This window comes from Brassica oleracea, chromosome C7, assembly GCF_000695525.1.
Source record: "Brassica oleracea var. oleracea cultivar TO1000 chromosome C7, BOL, whole genome shotgun sequence".
Taxonomy (NCBI): Eukaryota; Viridiplantae; Streptophyta; class Magnoliopsida; order Brassicales; family Brassicaceae; genus Brassica; species Brassica oleracea.
In genome coordinates, this window is record NC_027754.1 from 15340973 (window position 1) to 15357552 (window position 16580).

General features: G+C 33.6%; 1 protein-coding gene across 1 annotated transcript; it reads left to right on the top strand.

The window, feature by feature from the left end:
- Positions 1 to 11069: 11069 nt before the first annotated feature.
- On the top strand, positions 11070 to 13829 carry LOC106301430 (bystin). Its single transcript, XM_013737822.1, has 11 exons — positions 11070 to 11262; positions 11685 to 11909; positions 12003 to 12129; positions 12198 to 12249; positions 12320 to 12647; positions 12737 to 12816; positions 12897 to 12944; positions 13015 to 13161; positions 13229 to 13301; positions 13389 to 13467; positions 13562 to 13829. Exons 1-11 carry the CDS (start codon positions 11146 to 11148, stop codon positions 13636 to 13638), a joined length of 1353 nt encoding a protein of 450 aa, XP_013593276.1. The 5' UTR covers positions 11070 to 11145; the 3' UTR covers positions 13639 to 13829.
- The last annotated feature ends 2751 nt before the right edge of the window (positions 13830 to 16580 follow it).

A 16580-nucleotide genomic window follows, 5' to 3' on the forward strand; every position in this document is an offset into this window, starting at 1 on the left:
TCTAAGCTAGTTCTTTGCCAAGACAAAAGCTCATTTGCTCTCATTGATTAAACATCAAATTCCTTTGGTTTGTGTCAATCAAACAATCATTAAGAACATATCATTCAACTTTCTAAATTCCCCTAACATCAAATGCCTTTGGTAGGGTAAGCTAAGAGCTTGTTGAGTTGGCTCAGACATTTCATCGAACACCTTCCGGGCAATGAAATGTCTAGATTTCCAATCTAAAATTGCCAACTCTAGATTAGCATTAAGATCACTCAATCAAGCAAGGAGACACATTAATCTACTCTAAACATTCTAGATCATCACTTAATCATCATAATCATCCTAACCCATGAATCCAAAGAGAGTCTACTCACTAATCTTCATGATTAACCTTAAACCCATAATAGATTCAAGAGAAATCATGTTAAAAAGATGAGATAGACTCAAATTACTCAAGAAAGAAAGATTATATTACTAAAAATTCAAATTTTCTCCAAAGTATCAATGTATTTTTGAGAGAAACCAAAAAATGATCCATGTTTTTTGGTTTAAAACTATTTATAATAGCTTAAAACTTGAATCGGGTCAACTCGACAAATCAGGGTTTGACCCAAGAACAAATGGGTAACTTGGTCTTGATATCGACCGCGGACGGGCTCGGTCCGCGGCCAATCCACTTCAACAATGACCTCTCGGGTTGAAATCCGCGGACTGCACCAGTCCGCAGTTTGTGTCCGCAGTCCGTCTGCACCAACCTCGACCTTACTGCCTCGAAGCCGTGGACCGCTACCGTCCGCGTCCATCGTCCGCGACTTGACCTTCCACTACTGCGGACTGACCTTGTCCGTGGTTTCAGTCGGCGGCCGACCCATCTCCATGGCTTTTGTAATGTTTGCTTGTCCAAATCTCCAAACTTCATCCCGAGCCTCTCCAAACCTGAAATACCACATATGCATATGCTATGCAGCTATTCAAACTCTAAATGCATCCTAAATGATCTAAATGAGTATGAAAATGATAGGTAAAACATGTAAAATCTCATGACATCACTCAGCAGACTGGTGCTCAGAAGTTTAGTCCTTGTAGACATCCAAAATTTCCACCACCACCACCATCGGAAATACGGATGGCACAACCCATCAATGAGGATGCCATGTTAACCTAGGTACACGATAATTACTTAACGTTTTCTTTGTTTTGCTTCAACGTGCAGATCAACAGGATACTGCAGGGCAACAAACCCTACGATGTATGTAGCCGGTCGCTCATGCCCAAACAAAGTAGCAAGCTCAGATCCACGGCTTACTGGCCCGTGGCCAATAACTCCACATAACATAGCTCTTGGAAGGAACATGGCCTCCGCAAGGCTGAACGGATCAGACAGTAACCATGGATCGATCCCAAACGACGAAACATCAATAACGATAGGAAAGATCAGCGATGTCAAACAAAACTTAGCACAATATCAAGCTGAGCTCTGAATGGTACAATCTCATAATCACTAAACTACAAGCTGATCCCTTGAAGTAGATATAGTCATCGAGGAGACCTAGAGAATGTCGTTCACAGATCATATCACCAGCATTCCAATCCCAAACGTTAAAATGAAAATGCCACTTTATGAAGGAAAAACCGACCCCGAGCTCATATATGATTGTTTTTGTCTTTGCAACTGGACGAAATTGATTTAGCGACAGAGAAGTGACACCGGTTACTACCAACTTTTTGTTTGAAATCTTGCAGAAGCCACCCTCAATTGCTTCTCTCGGCTGGAGGCTAACACTATCAACAATCAACTATGTTCATGAAACACTACTCAATGTTCATAGAGAAAGGAGCTTCTGACACAGACATGTGCATGAATATCACTTTGCTTCTTATCAAAAGATTCAAAACCGTTCTCTCCAACATTGTTATGCGTAACAGTGCACAAATATCCGCGTTAAAAAATGCTTTATGGCATGAGTCACACTTTCGTTATGAACCCTTCCTCAATAAGCCAAAAATTTATAAGACGTCCTCCACTGAGCCTTGGAGTATATGGAAATGGAAGAAGAAAAAGAAGGCTCTTGCTGAAACGCATGCATCAATTTCCACCAAAAAACATGACACATGAAGATAACAACGATCAGCCAAGAGGGTGTGAACCAAGAAGAGACGTAAATCCCCAAGATCAATCCTTTAAAGTAGCAAGGATGATAAGTCTGATGACAGCGAGGGAAAATACAATTCAAAGTCACAATCAAACAGACTCAAGTCAAACACATGGAAAAGAAAAGACAATGACAAAGACAATCTATACAAATGGTGCAATTATCAGAACAAAGAAGGACATACCACTCAAGAGGTCTTTGGATTCAAAAGCTATCTTTTCAACAAGTTCCAAGAAGAAGGGTTGGCACAATGTGAAGAAGATATGAAGAAAGCCACATTATATAAAGAGGATAACACTAGCAGAGATCAAGAAAGCAAGACCTTTGATACAAAAGATCACCGACCTCAATAAAAAGAGTTAACGTGATAATAGGAGGAAACTCCTTCTAGATTGATTCCGTAAGAGCACTAAAAGGTTATTGTAGACAAGTAAATTCTATATCTACCAAGACCAGAGAAATGATAGAGGATGACACATTCATAGAATTCGAAAACCAAGAAACGACAAGCTTGGATTGGCCACATAAAACGAGCTAGTAATAAAAATAATATTGGCGGACTGTGAGATAACCAGGTCGTTAGTCGACACTGGAAGCTCATCACCCATACCCATTTCCATCATACATCTACCCAACTAATCACCTTGGCTAAGACTTAACCTAGCTAACTTGAGCCACCCTAGCCAAGACCTTGGCCCGGCCCGGGCCGCTCACAACTGCCACTACCTAATCCAACTGCCTTAGCTGGTTGAGCTGGCCGAGCTTGTCGTCAAGTTGGTTGAGCTGGTCAGCTAGCTGGGGACGAGCTAACAATACTACACTGAGCTAGCTCAGCTGCCTACACTATCCTATACCATCCTGAGCTAAACGGAAACATGGTTTAGGTCGAGGAAACTCCCCAAGCTTCTCATTCGACCATATGATTATGCATATGGAGTGTCTGGATCGATGGTTCGATCAGAACCTTGACTACGTGTTCGGATCGATGGTTCAATCAGAATCTCGACTACCCTCGTTCATAAGACGTCCACCTATTCCTAGGCAGGACCGAGGGTGTTATAATATTCTCTCCAAAAACCTCTCTAAGAATAATAAATAAAGCTTAGCCTAAACAATGGCTATAAAATAGAATAAATATGTCAAAACACGCCTAAGGATCTTCTTGGAATTAGTAGAAACTTCTGGGCCAAAGGTGCAAGCAATTATTGAAAATAGAGTCGGCCTCGTAATTTTTTGTGAAATGCATCGGTGTCGACTAACACCAAGGAGATCTTGATCGACACTCCTTTCAAATATCGACTATGACTTCTGTTTTTGTTTTTCGCACAGATACGGTTTTCTTCTCTCTTTTTTAAATGGTTTCATGATCTCCACAATACTCCAAAGCCTACCTAAACCTAAAAAATCTCAAGACAGACTCGAAGATATAATATAAATAATCTATAAAAGACTTATGCCATGGTCAAAAAGTGGTGAAAAATCATGATATATCATTATGCAACAAAAGAATAGTTATATTAATAGATAAATTTAAGAGAAAGTACCTAAAATGACACATATTTTACTTGTAATGACTAAACTAATGCATATTATTTTATAATTACCAGAATAAATTTCATAGAAGGTCAAAATACACAAATACCCTTGAAATCTTATTTACGATGCTGTTATCCCCTATATATTAATCTTGGAGCATTACAACATGTTTTCGTAACCACGTGTCATCACTAGAATGATTTTTAGAATCCTTAGAAAAATAAATTGGTTCATATAAATATATATTATACTTTTTATTAAACTAACTATCAAATTGATTAGTACTGTAAAACAATATTCTCAATTACTTCCACAATAAAAGCTATGAAACTACCTAGCTAATATAATCAACATATATATGACAATTAATGATAATGAATCATACATATTTGATAATTATTTTTGTATCCTCTTTCTTTTTTGCTTAATTTATATTATTAAAAGAAATTATATTTTTTCTTATATGTTACATTTTTAAATTTTTTAAACGACTATTAATTACTAAAAATGGTAAAAGTCTCACATTGAAAACTTTGTGATCAACGATTTATTTGTTTTTTGTTCAAGCAAGATACAAATGATCATAAATAGTATGAATATGAAGTCTCATTAATAGATATTCATATTATATATATATATATATATATATATATCATTTAAATTAAATTATCTACTATATTAATATTTAAATATGTTAATTTCAAAATTTTCATTGAAAAATTATTGAGATCTTAATATTTTATTTGAAATTTGTATTGAAAAAACTCACATTAAATTTCTTGTGATTAACGGTTTAAATTTTTTCTACACTAAATATACAAATGTTAATAAAATCATATGAGTAGGAAGTGTCAATAATAAATATTTATATTAAAATATACTACATATATATATATATATGTCAATATCAGTAAAGTTTAATTATATACCGTATAAAGTAAATAAAATGATTGTTTTGATTTATTTACCAAAAACATGACTGTAAATAAACGAAATGTATTGATTTTGATTTATATGCTTACTCTAATGTATATACATTTATGCATACAAATTATTTTTTAAATAGGTGGTTTCTAATATGTTATTTGATCCTGACAATCCCAAAAATATATTTCTTCAAATCGAAGTGATTTTAGTATTGGAAGCACTATATATATATATATATATATATATATAACAACATATATATTATTTCATTCATATTAAATAATCTAGTCTTGATTTTTATTCCTAAAAATATTTTAATGAAATATCATAACAATGTTCAAATAACCTTATTTTGAGTTTGTTTGAAGAATGGGAGATTTGATTATTTGTCTAATATTTTTTTCTCCCTAATACCATATCTAGCTGTTATAATTGTAAGAATGAGAGATTTGAACCATTTATTATAAGTTTATAGTTTATCATTTAATAGATCAAACAGTTCTTAGTTTATACAATAGTTTACATATACTAGAATGGTAAAGTAATATATATTTTTTATCGGTATACTCTTAAGTAACTAAACCTCAAAAGTGTAGGTGAATAAAATAAGTAATTTTTTGTTGTTCTAGAATTAGATGATTTTTAAACCGAACTGTGAATATGTACTAGACAAACATTATAACTCGAGCATTCACTTATATTCTATAACAGCTTGATATATGTGAAGTCTTTAACATTAACATGTGAATACAGCTTGCTGGTGATTTTCTTTAAAAATTTGATTGTTAGATATGTATCTGGAGTGGAACTAATTTTTACAGATGTCCATCTTTTTAAATTAACATTTATGTAATTCACCGAATTCACAAAAATAAGTTAAAAAATATACAACTCATATCAGTAAAACAGAAACGCAAACGAAAACACAATTTTATAGAGGTAGAAAATGAAATCATTTATGGAGAGTCAATAGTAAACAAACGATAGCAGAAAACCTAATCATCTTTTGTCATTTTACAATTGATGTTGCATATCTGGTTTTGGTGATTATTTTCATCCGCAAAACTTAATTTATTTTTGTGTATATGAAGTCTTTAAAATAATTAAAATGAGCTGTAATACGTTAATTTTTCAACAACGATGATACATTTAAGAGACCAACATTTGTATTCGTCATTTTATACTCTATAAAAAATTGAGTGTTGCAAAATATTAAAATCATTTAATGAACAAACATTCGTATAAATAACTCACCCGCGCATGCTACGGGTTATCATCTAGTTTACATTATTTTTGAAACGTTAAAAGCATTATATCTACAAAAACCTAAAAACATTGTTTCCTCTCTCGTGTCTCTCGAATCTGATACTTTTTCTGGCCGCGATGCTCTTACCCGTGCTGTGAGAAGGCATCTATGAGTCCTCTTTACTTTTAATCAATCTTCTGAAGTTTTAAGGTCTTCGGCCGTACTGGAAGGTGATGGAACTTCTCTCAATGGTGATATGGTGTGGTTGAGCGATGGTTGGTTCCTGCCTTGTTACCAGTGAGGCCGAGTTTGTCGTCAGGGCGTGATCTATCCGCCTGTGGACGATGGTGAATCTAACTGTCCGGTGGGGTTTGAGTCCGGCTCAGTGGTTCCGCGTCCAGCGGGGCCTCTGCCTTCGTCACTTAGTTGAATTTGTCTTTGATTGGCGTATCCTGCATCAGTGTTGAAGATCTGGGTGAAGTGACCAGTCGCTTGTCGCAGTTCCAGTTCGACTGGGTCATAAGTTTATCCCTTTCTCAGTTTGGGCTTCGCAGTTTTATGTGTACTGCAACAATGGTAGTCTGATGCTCATTTCTTAGTTTTATGTGTTGTGCAAATTTAGTATATTTGCATTAAGAGTTTGAGTTAGTTTAGTCATGATAGTAACTCAATTTGATCAAAAGAAAGAAAGATAGTAACTCACTTATTCATTATGTGTTCTACAGTTTTAGTATATATATAGAAACAGTTTCCTTTAATGGACTTGTAAGGTACACTAATTGTGGTTCTTGTGCTAATATCTTGTTTTTTTCTCAGTTCACTTCAGGTTTTTCATATTTTTGGTTTCTTTTAGAAAAAGAATGTTGTTGGAATTGCTGGCTAGATGTTGTCTCCTAAAATGTGGAAGAAAAGTCAGAAGCAGTTCAGTGTGCAAAGACAGAAGAACATACCGCAGGATCTGAACCTCGGATTATTGTATATGCCAACCGTGAGTGTTGTTACTCCAGCTCTTAAAATCTCATCAAGAGTCTCATACAGATTTTTTTTATTTACTTTGCCCCTAGTAACACTATTTATCGAAGTAAATTGTAGTGACAAAATAATCGTGGACTAAGTTAAATCCAGACCTTATGCTTCAGGTGATGAAAGAAACTTGGACAATGATGATACGTGAGACAATTCTATATGTATACATATACACATAAAGACGTCAAATATACCAACGAAAGAACTTGCAGTTTGTTGATACTTCACAAATTGATACCTAATTCTGATATTAATTAACCTAAAATAAACTAGATTTGAAATTAATGTAAACTCGGTTGAAACTGAACATTGAATTAAATTTGGTTTACATAAACCCGAATTTCCGTCAACAAATCTGCCACAACATAAATTAAAAAGTCGCCATCATATAAAATAAAAAGTCTACCAACACTTTTAATTCGGACCTATAACTCTGCCATAAGAAAATAAGTCGAACAAAAAAAAAAGTCGGTATATAAGAAAATAATTTGACTACAAAAATCTACCATTTATAACAAATCTGATATCTCAGTCGCCAGACATATCTTTAAAAATTTGTTATCCATTTAAATCGGATATTTAACTCTGTTGTGGAAATAAATCTAACGTTTCTAAGAAAGTCTGACACCAATAGACTAGATGATAACCCGCGCACGCACGGATAAACTTTTTATACTAATGTTTGTTCATTAAATGCTTTTAACGTTTTGCAATACTACAATCTTTATCGATTGTAAAAAGACGAATACAAATGTTGGTATCTTAAATGTATCATCGTTGTTGAAGAGTTAACGTATTACATGTTATTTTAATTAATTTTAAGACTTCATATGCACAAAAGGAAATAAATTTTTGCGGCTAACATAAATCACCAAAACCAGATAGGCAACATCGATTGTAAAATGACGAAAGGGGATTAGGTTTTCTGCTCTCGATTTACTATTGACTCTCCATAAGTGATTTCATTTTCTACTTCTATAAAATTGTGCTTTTGTTCAGTTTTGTTCTTGTTTTAACATTTTCTATGAATTTGGTGAATTACATAACTGTCAATTTATAAAGAAGAACATATGTAAAATTTAGTTTCACTCCAGGTACATATCTAAGAATCAAATTTTTGAATAAAATCACCAGAAAACTCTATTCATAGATTAGTGTTCAAATCTAATATATCAAACTGTTATATAATATAAGTGCAAACTCGAAATATAAATGTATGTCTAGTATATATTCACCAGTTCTGTCTAAAAATCATCTAATTCTATAACAACAAAACAGATTACTTATTTTATTAACCTGCGCTTTTGAAGTTTAGATACTTAAGAGTATACCGATTAAAAATATATATAATATTTTACCATTATAGTATATGTAAACTATGTATAAACTAAGAACTGTTTGATTTATTAAATGATAAACCATAAAACTTATAATAAATAGCTCAAACCTCTCATTCTTATAATTATAATAATTAGATGAGGTATTAGGGAGAAACAAATATTAGACGAATGATCAAATCTCTCATTCTTCAAACAAACTCAAAAGAAGATGATTGAAATCTTTTCATGATATTTTATTAAAATATTTTTAGAAATAAAAATCAAGACTAATTTATTTAATATGAATGAAATAATATATATAGTGCATCCAATATTAAAAATTACTTAGATTTGAAGAAATGTATTTCTGGGATTGGCAGGATCAAATAAAATATTAGAAGCCACCTATTTAATAGATAATTTGTATACATAAAAGTATATATATTATAGTAAGCACATAAATCAAAATCAATACATTTTATTAATTTACAATCATATTTTTGGTAAATAAATCAAAACAACCATTTTATTTACTTTATATGGTATATAATTAAACTTTATTTATATTGACATAAATATATATAGTATATTTTAATATAAATATTTATTATTGACACTTCCTATTCATATGATTTTATTAACATTTGTATATTTGTTGTAACAAAAATTTAAACCGTTAATCACAAAAAAAGAATGGAAAATTTTTCAATTCAAATTTTGTAATTAAAATATTAAGATCTCAATAATTATTCACTGAAAATTTTAAAATTAGCATATTTTTCTATTTTTATATAAATTATAACTTAATTTAAATGATATATAATATAAATATCTATTAATGATACTTCATATTCATACGATTTATGATCATTTGTATCATGATTGAACAAAAAAAATTAAACCATTGATTACAAAATTTTCAATATGGGACTTTTACCATTTTAGTAATTTATAGTCGTTTTAAAAAATTCAAAACATAACATATAAGAAAAAATCTATTTTTTTAATTATATGCTTAATGTGATTGTTTAATTTCTTTTAATAATATAAAATTAAACAAAAAAATAAAGATGATAAAAACATTGTTATCAAATATGTATTATTCATAATCATTAATTGTTATTTATATGTTAATTATTTTAGGTAATTCCGTAGATTTTATTTAAGGAAAGAAAAAAAATCTTCTTTTGTACACTACTAATCAATTTGATAGTTAGTTTAATAAAAAGTATAGTATATGGACCAACTTATTTTTCTAATGATTCTAAGAATCATCCTGGTGATGACACGTGGCTACGAAAAATATGTTGTAATGCTCGAGGATTAATATATAAAGGATTTATTTTTCTATACAGATTTTATAAATAGACTTTTTTCTCGATAGATTTTTTTTTTGAAAATAAATCTGCTAACGGAAAAATGGTAAGGACACTTTTTTTTGTTATAATTATGTGTAGGGACAGTTTCAACTAGAAAAATATTCAAATAATTTTCAAAAAAATAGGAGTTCATTCTAGTAATAACACAATTAATTTGTGTCATTTTAGTAAACTTCCCACGTATACATAAACTTTTGTTACAAAACCCACATATGTTTCTCCAATATAAGAAAATTGAAACTCATAATTTCATTGCTTTGTTTAGTAGAATCAAACTGATAATTGATTGTTTTTACTAACAATGGGCAACGAAATTTCTATGGATTACTTTTCTAATGATGTAGTATTTGTAAAGAAGATTATATGTAGCAAAAAAAAGTTGGGTCGCATGAGCTGACTCGTTGCAAATAATATTTATTTTATCTAACATAAAAATTTACACATTTTTGTTATTTTGTAGGTACGTTGGTTTGGCTCAATTGGAGAAAATTCTCTCTTGTTCCCTCATTTCTATCTTTCACAAGAGAGAAATTTTCTAGAGGAGAAGAGTTTCTTTTGTTGTAAAATAACCTTTCGATCTCTTGATCGATTTTGTTCTTCGCTTTAGGCGATTCTCAATTTCGCGTTGGCGAATTTTCTTTCCGTTTAGACGATTTTGGGGTGTTAGTTTCAATCAAATCATATTAATTTTTCACTCTTATCTTTCTCTGGTTTGGATTGAACATAAATAAAATTCTATCATAGTCATTCTCCTTTTGGGTTATTGGTTCGCTCCGTTTGATTGACATGTTGGAGTTCTCTCTTTGTAAGAAACACTTAGTTCTTGACTCAGAAGTGGTGTCAAGCTTCACTTCATATTTAAAGTGAAGTATCTGCGATGGTTCAAAACCTGAGATTTGGATCTTGCTTTGGAGATCCAAGCCGGAATCTAGAAGAATTGGAGTTGCCATAAAGGTCAGCGTTCCAACAAAATTCTGATCTTGTTTTATCTAAAGCTCTTCCTCGGATTTAATCCTAACAACTAGAGAACAAAATCTGGAGATTGACAATGGTTGAAGGCAAGAAGAACATATAAGCAGCCTCAATCAAATTGGGACGAAGATTGTCGGGATTCCGGTGAATTTTCCGGCGCCGCCGTTTCTTCCATGGATTATGGATTGAAGAAACGAAGCCACGCGTCGAGTACTTGTCAAACCGGCTCTTCATCGTTATCTCTAAGATTACGGATTTTATTTGGGCCGAAATGTAATTGGGTCTGTTTGTAAAATTGCTTTTTGGGCTTTCGTTTTTATAAAACCAAAATAGTTGACAAAAAAAAAAAAGCTCATTTGGGCAAAGCGGAATTGATTAGTGTAGATCGCATTATCGATCGATCATCCTCCCACATATATTACGACATTTTAAATTCTCTTTTCCAATTAAACAGGGGTAAAATAGTAATTCCGTGGTCGTACTCTTACCTAACCTAATGTTTTACAACTCGAGTTTCAGCAAAACCCCAACTGCTTCTCTATCTCGTGCCGTCTTCTGCAAAAAAAAAAAAAGGAGGGTCCTTCTTCTCACAAAAAACAATGGCGAAGAAACGTGATAGAATAATCAACACACAGCCCTTTATCACCGATGACGCCTCCGTCGCTTCTTCCCGGAAGCGTTCAAAGGTTCCCAAAACCCATCAGCAACAGGAGAAGGTGGCGGACTACAAACTTCTCACCATATCTTCGTCTTATTTTATTCTCAAAGTTTAGACCTTTTTTTAACTAAGAAGAAGCTGCTTCACTTTTACTTAGTCGATTTTTGTTGAAATATTCACTAGTCAGATTAAGATGGTTTACTAAAACAGAGAGACTCTTAACTAAAGTTTAGACCTTTTTTAATTAAGAAGAAGCTGCTTCTCTGTATTAATTCAGACACACTTTGTAAGGCCTTTTTACATTTGTCTGACTTTTAAACCTTTGATTATTGTAATAGAAGAAGCTTAGATAACTTCACAAGTAAATATGTTTCAGTTTAGATGTTGCAACGACATTGACAAGAGTTGTAAGAAGGTTAAGCATGTCTGCTTGTGGGTTTAGCAGCTTCGTAGGATTTAAAAATCTTTTTTTATCTGCAGTTGATTGAAGCTGGTATTAGCTCCAAGATCATGAAGGTCGCTCTTGCACAGCAAAAGGAGATTGTTGATGAAGAAAACGCTGAGAGGAACTCCAGTGGCGCTGTGTTTGCTGCTGCAGCCGCCAAGACTGCGGAAGAGGAGCAGAGAATCCTGGAGGAGGATGAGAAAGATGATGATATCGACGCTTTTGATGGAAACTTCGAAGAAGATGATAGCTACCACCAAGTGAGCGAGAGCACCTTTACTCTTTTTTTTTTTTTTTCTGTTTCAAAGTTAAATCACCTATTTTTTTTAAGTTTAAATGTTTCATACTTTCAGGAGGAGATCAATGAGGACGACGAGAAGCTGTTTGAGTCATTCTTTGTTAAGGACGCCCCTCGTCAACGTACTCTTGCTGATATCATCATCAAGAAAATCAAAGACAACGATGCTGACGTAGCTGAAGGTTTGATAAAGGTCTTGATGTTTGACTCTATTCTTAAAGCTCATTCCTTTTTTTTTATCTATATGCAGAAGAGCGTCCTGACCCTGAGTTGGACCCTAAAGTAACTAAATTATACAAAGGGTAATGTTCTCTTCTCTCCATTCCATATCTGTGTTGAAGTAGCGTTTCTCAAGATGATCTGGTGATGCAGTGTTGCCAAGATCATGAGTGAATACACAATTGGGAAAATGCCGAAAGCGTTTGTGCTGATTACTAAGATGGAGCGCTGGGAGGATGTGTTATACTTGACCGAGCCGGAGAAATGGTCGCCTAACGCTATGTATCAAGCAACGAGAATCTTTGCTCACCACTTGAAAAACAGCCAGATTCAGCGGTTTTACAGCTACGTGTTGCTTCCTCGAGTGAGAGAAGATATCAGAAAGAACAAGAGGCTGCATTTTGCTCTCTACCAGGCTTTGAAGAAGTCTCTCTACAAGCCTAGTGCTTTCAATAAAGGCATACTCTTCCCGCTTTGTAAGGTATGTATGTAGTCTTCCTCCTCTAGACCAAATAATTGTCATCAAAAATGTTGCACTTCTCTTACACTTTGTTCCTTTTGAATTTGCAGTCTGGTACATGCAGTCTCAGAGAAGCTGTGATTATAGGGAGCATTCTTGAAAAGTGTTCTATCCCTATGCTTCACTCATGGTATGTGATTTTTTGCATAAATGGACCATCTTCTAAAATTTTCAGATTGTTATCACTAACGTGTTTTGCATTAACCACAGTGTTGCTTTGCTGAACTTGGCTGAGATGGAGTACTGTGGAACAACCAGGTAAAAAACTTGTACTACTCCTTTTAGACTTCTTCAACAGGATAGTTCTAAGAGATTTGTTATTATGCAGCTACTTTATAAAAACTCTTTTGGAGAAGAAATATTGTATGCCGTATCGAGTACTAGATGCATTGGTTGCTCACTTCATGAGATTTGTGGATGAGATAAGAGTTATGCCTGTGATTTGGCACCAGTCTCTTCTTACTTTTGTGCAACGGTAGCTTTCTTCTTTCACATAAACTTATATACCTTTTTTATAAGCTCATGTTTAATCTGATGTTTAGGTACAAGTATGAGCTACTAAAGGAAGACAAAGAGCATTTCCAAATTCTCCTCAAGAGGCAAAGGCACCATCTTGTAAGATCTTTTCTTCTAACTCTAAGAAAACTGAAAACCTATGTTTTGTAAATCTCTACTTAAGCAACTTGTTAATGTTAATTGTAGGTTACTCCTGAGATCCTGAGAGAGCTTCAGGGTAGCAGAAACCGTGGAGAGAAAGAAGATGATCCTATGTTGACTAACTATATCCTTTTTTATATCTCTTCTTTGGAATTGCTTTTAATAGTGTGGTTAATTCATGTGATATATGCTATGTTATCTCCTTGACTGCAACTCACCTTCAGTTACAACTATCAACAACCCAATCAAAGAAGACAGGTTTGACATTCCAGAGGTGCCAATGGAAGAGGACTGATTCATTTCATTGTGTTTGGTTTTGGAAGAAAGAAAGACAACTCTAAAATTCCAGTTTTATCATTGGTTATTTGCTTAGTTATACAGTAAGAAATGAACATCTTTCTATTAAGTGTAGTTTGAACCTTTAAACATGGTTTTACTCTTTTGTTGTAATCCAAAGTTCGTATTATTTTCTTTTCGCAGCGAGTAGTATTTGGGTTATATGGCATTTGATAATACTAGTTGTTTATCAATATGGTCTCTGTAATATTCAACAAGTTTGAAAACATATATAACTTGTCATAGAGAACATGTTATACAAACTTTTAAATGGATTAATCTTTGTTATAAAATAGTAGATTCAACTTTGCAATGCACAATTTCTCATTTGTTTTTCTTGTTGAAAACTAGTCTGTATAAACAACGTGTATGTGATACCCATTTGGGCCATGTTCGTTTGTACATCCAGATGTTTCATCTAGTGTTATTCGTTTCTTAATTTCGTCCATACTTCCAGATGAATCATCTGAATCCATCTATGTTTGTTTGCTTTTCATTTTTTAACTTGCATCTGCATCCAAGTGGACTTGTTAATAAAATGACTAAAATATATTTTTTTATGTTTCGGCGGAAAAATATCATTTTTACGGTTTTGGCGGAAAATATTTTTGCGGTTTTTGAGGAAAAATGTGTTTTGACAAAAAAGTGCATTTATGTGGGTTTGGCGGAAAATACGTTTTTGTGGTTTTGGCGGGAAAAGTACGTTTTGCGGTTTTGGCAGCAAATGTATTTTTGACGAAAAAGTGCATTTTTGCGGGTTTGACGGGAAAAGTTTTTTTTTTTGCGATTTTGACGGAAAAATGCATTTTTGCGGTTTTGGCAGGAAAAGTGCATTTTTGCGTTTTTGGCGGAAAATATTTTTTGCGGTTTCGGCGGGAAAATACGTTTTTCCAATTTTGGCGAGAAAATGCGTTTTTCTGATTTTGGCGGGAAAATGTGTTTTCCAGTTTCGGCGGGAAAATGTGTTTTCCAGTTTCGGCGGAAAAATGCGTTTTTCCGGTTTTGCTGGGGAAATTGCGTTTTTCCAGTTTCGGCAAGAAAATGAATTTTTTCGGTTTTGGCGAGAAAATGCATTTTTCTGGTTTTGGCGGAGAAATTGTGTTTTTCCAGATTTGACGAGAAAATGCTTTTGCGGTTTTGGCCGGAAAATGTTTTTTTGGGGTTTTGGCGGGAATATGTTTTTTTGGGTTTTGACGGAAAAATGCGTTTTTCCGGTTTTGGCCGAAAAGTGTGGTTTGACTGGTTCGGCCGAAAAGTGTGTTCTTATGGAAATGTGTGTTTTACGTTTTTTTTCGGAAAAACGCATTTTGCGATTTTTGCGGGAAAGTGTCCGTTTTTGTTTTTGCGGGAAAATATATTTTTCGGTTCTGGCGGAAAAATGTGTATTCAAAAAAATAAAATTTACGGTTTGAAAATAATATTTTGATTTTAAAAGGTCATTTTTGTCATTTATCATTTTTGACTGAATTAGATGCATCTGCATCCAGATGCACCATCAAAACTCACTTTCATTTGAGTGAGAATTTGAGATGAGTTTTTAAAAATTCAGCCGGATGATCCATCTGGATATAGCATTATAAAGAATAAAACGAACATTGATTTGCATCTTCACCCAGATGGATCAACTGGGTGAGTAAACCAACAGCACCTTGATGAGCGAGACAAGAAGTAGATGTGAGGTGGTGTTTTATTTATGGCCAAAGTCTGCATGGTTTCTTAATGATACATAGATTTTTGTTTTATCCTTTATGTGACTGACTATTGTCTCTGTCTCTGTTTACTGTAAGTTCTTCTGTCTTACCGCATTGCACTCTACAGTTTGAAAGGTGAGAATTTTTATTTTCATACTCTTTTTACTTGGTGTGCCTGTTAAACAGAGTCTGGATCTTTCAACTTACGTATGGACCATTTAGCATGTTTTTCTTCTTTTTTTTTGTGTGTGTAAATGACCAGGGCCGGTTCAAAGGTGTCATGGCCCCAGGGCAAAAAAAATTTTAGTTTCCAAACTATTATTTTTTTTAAAAAAATCTGATAGATATATGTTTTTTTTCAAAATACCAGAAGTATTTTTAAAAATAAATCTATGGAAATAAAAATATATTTTCATATAAAAAAATTTGGACCTCTTTTCTTATTTTTAATATATAAATACATGTATTTTTTAAAAAAATCGGGTATTTATCTATTAAGAAATAGCGGGACAACAGATTGGACCGCCAATTGGACCCGGGGCGGTCGCACCGCTCGCCCCCTATCTAAGTCGTCCCTGTAAATGACCATTAAGCATGTTAACATATCAGATCTTCCTAGGATGACATTGTGTACCCTTTTTCTTTGAGGAATGATTGCATACAACGGCTTGGACGATGATGCATTTTCAAACTGCTTTATCAAAGCAAAGATGTCTCCACCTCTTTTTCTTCAAAATGGTTACCGTTGAAGAATGACAGAACACAGTTGCGAGCTTTATCTGAAAGGTCCAAACATTTTGATGCTAAGGAGACACCAGGTTATGTGAACTGCCACCATTTGGATGTGGAAGCTATAAATTAAGGAGAGATTCTCAAAGCTGTTGCTCTTGGTGAAGATGTCACAGAGGGGGAGGATGCAAGGGTATCCACATTATATTAGTATTTTACTGTAAGAAACGGCTCTCCACATTAGAGGCTTTAACTTCCAAGGGTTGGCTGTGTGGTTGTTCTCTGCCGTTGGCTAACGGTTTTAGCCTCTCCTTCTCTCGCAGGTGTGTGGCAGTGGAACCAGTGTAGTTTCTACCGTGTTCTTTTCTCCTTCTCCGCTTGAGTTTGCGCGGTACTTTAATTAGCTTGAGAACTCTAAGAAGATTGGCTTTGGTTGAAGTCTCTAGTTATGTGGTCATACAAATCAGAACCTTCATCATTG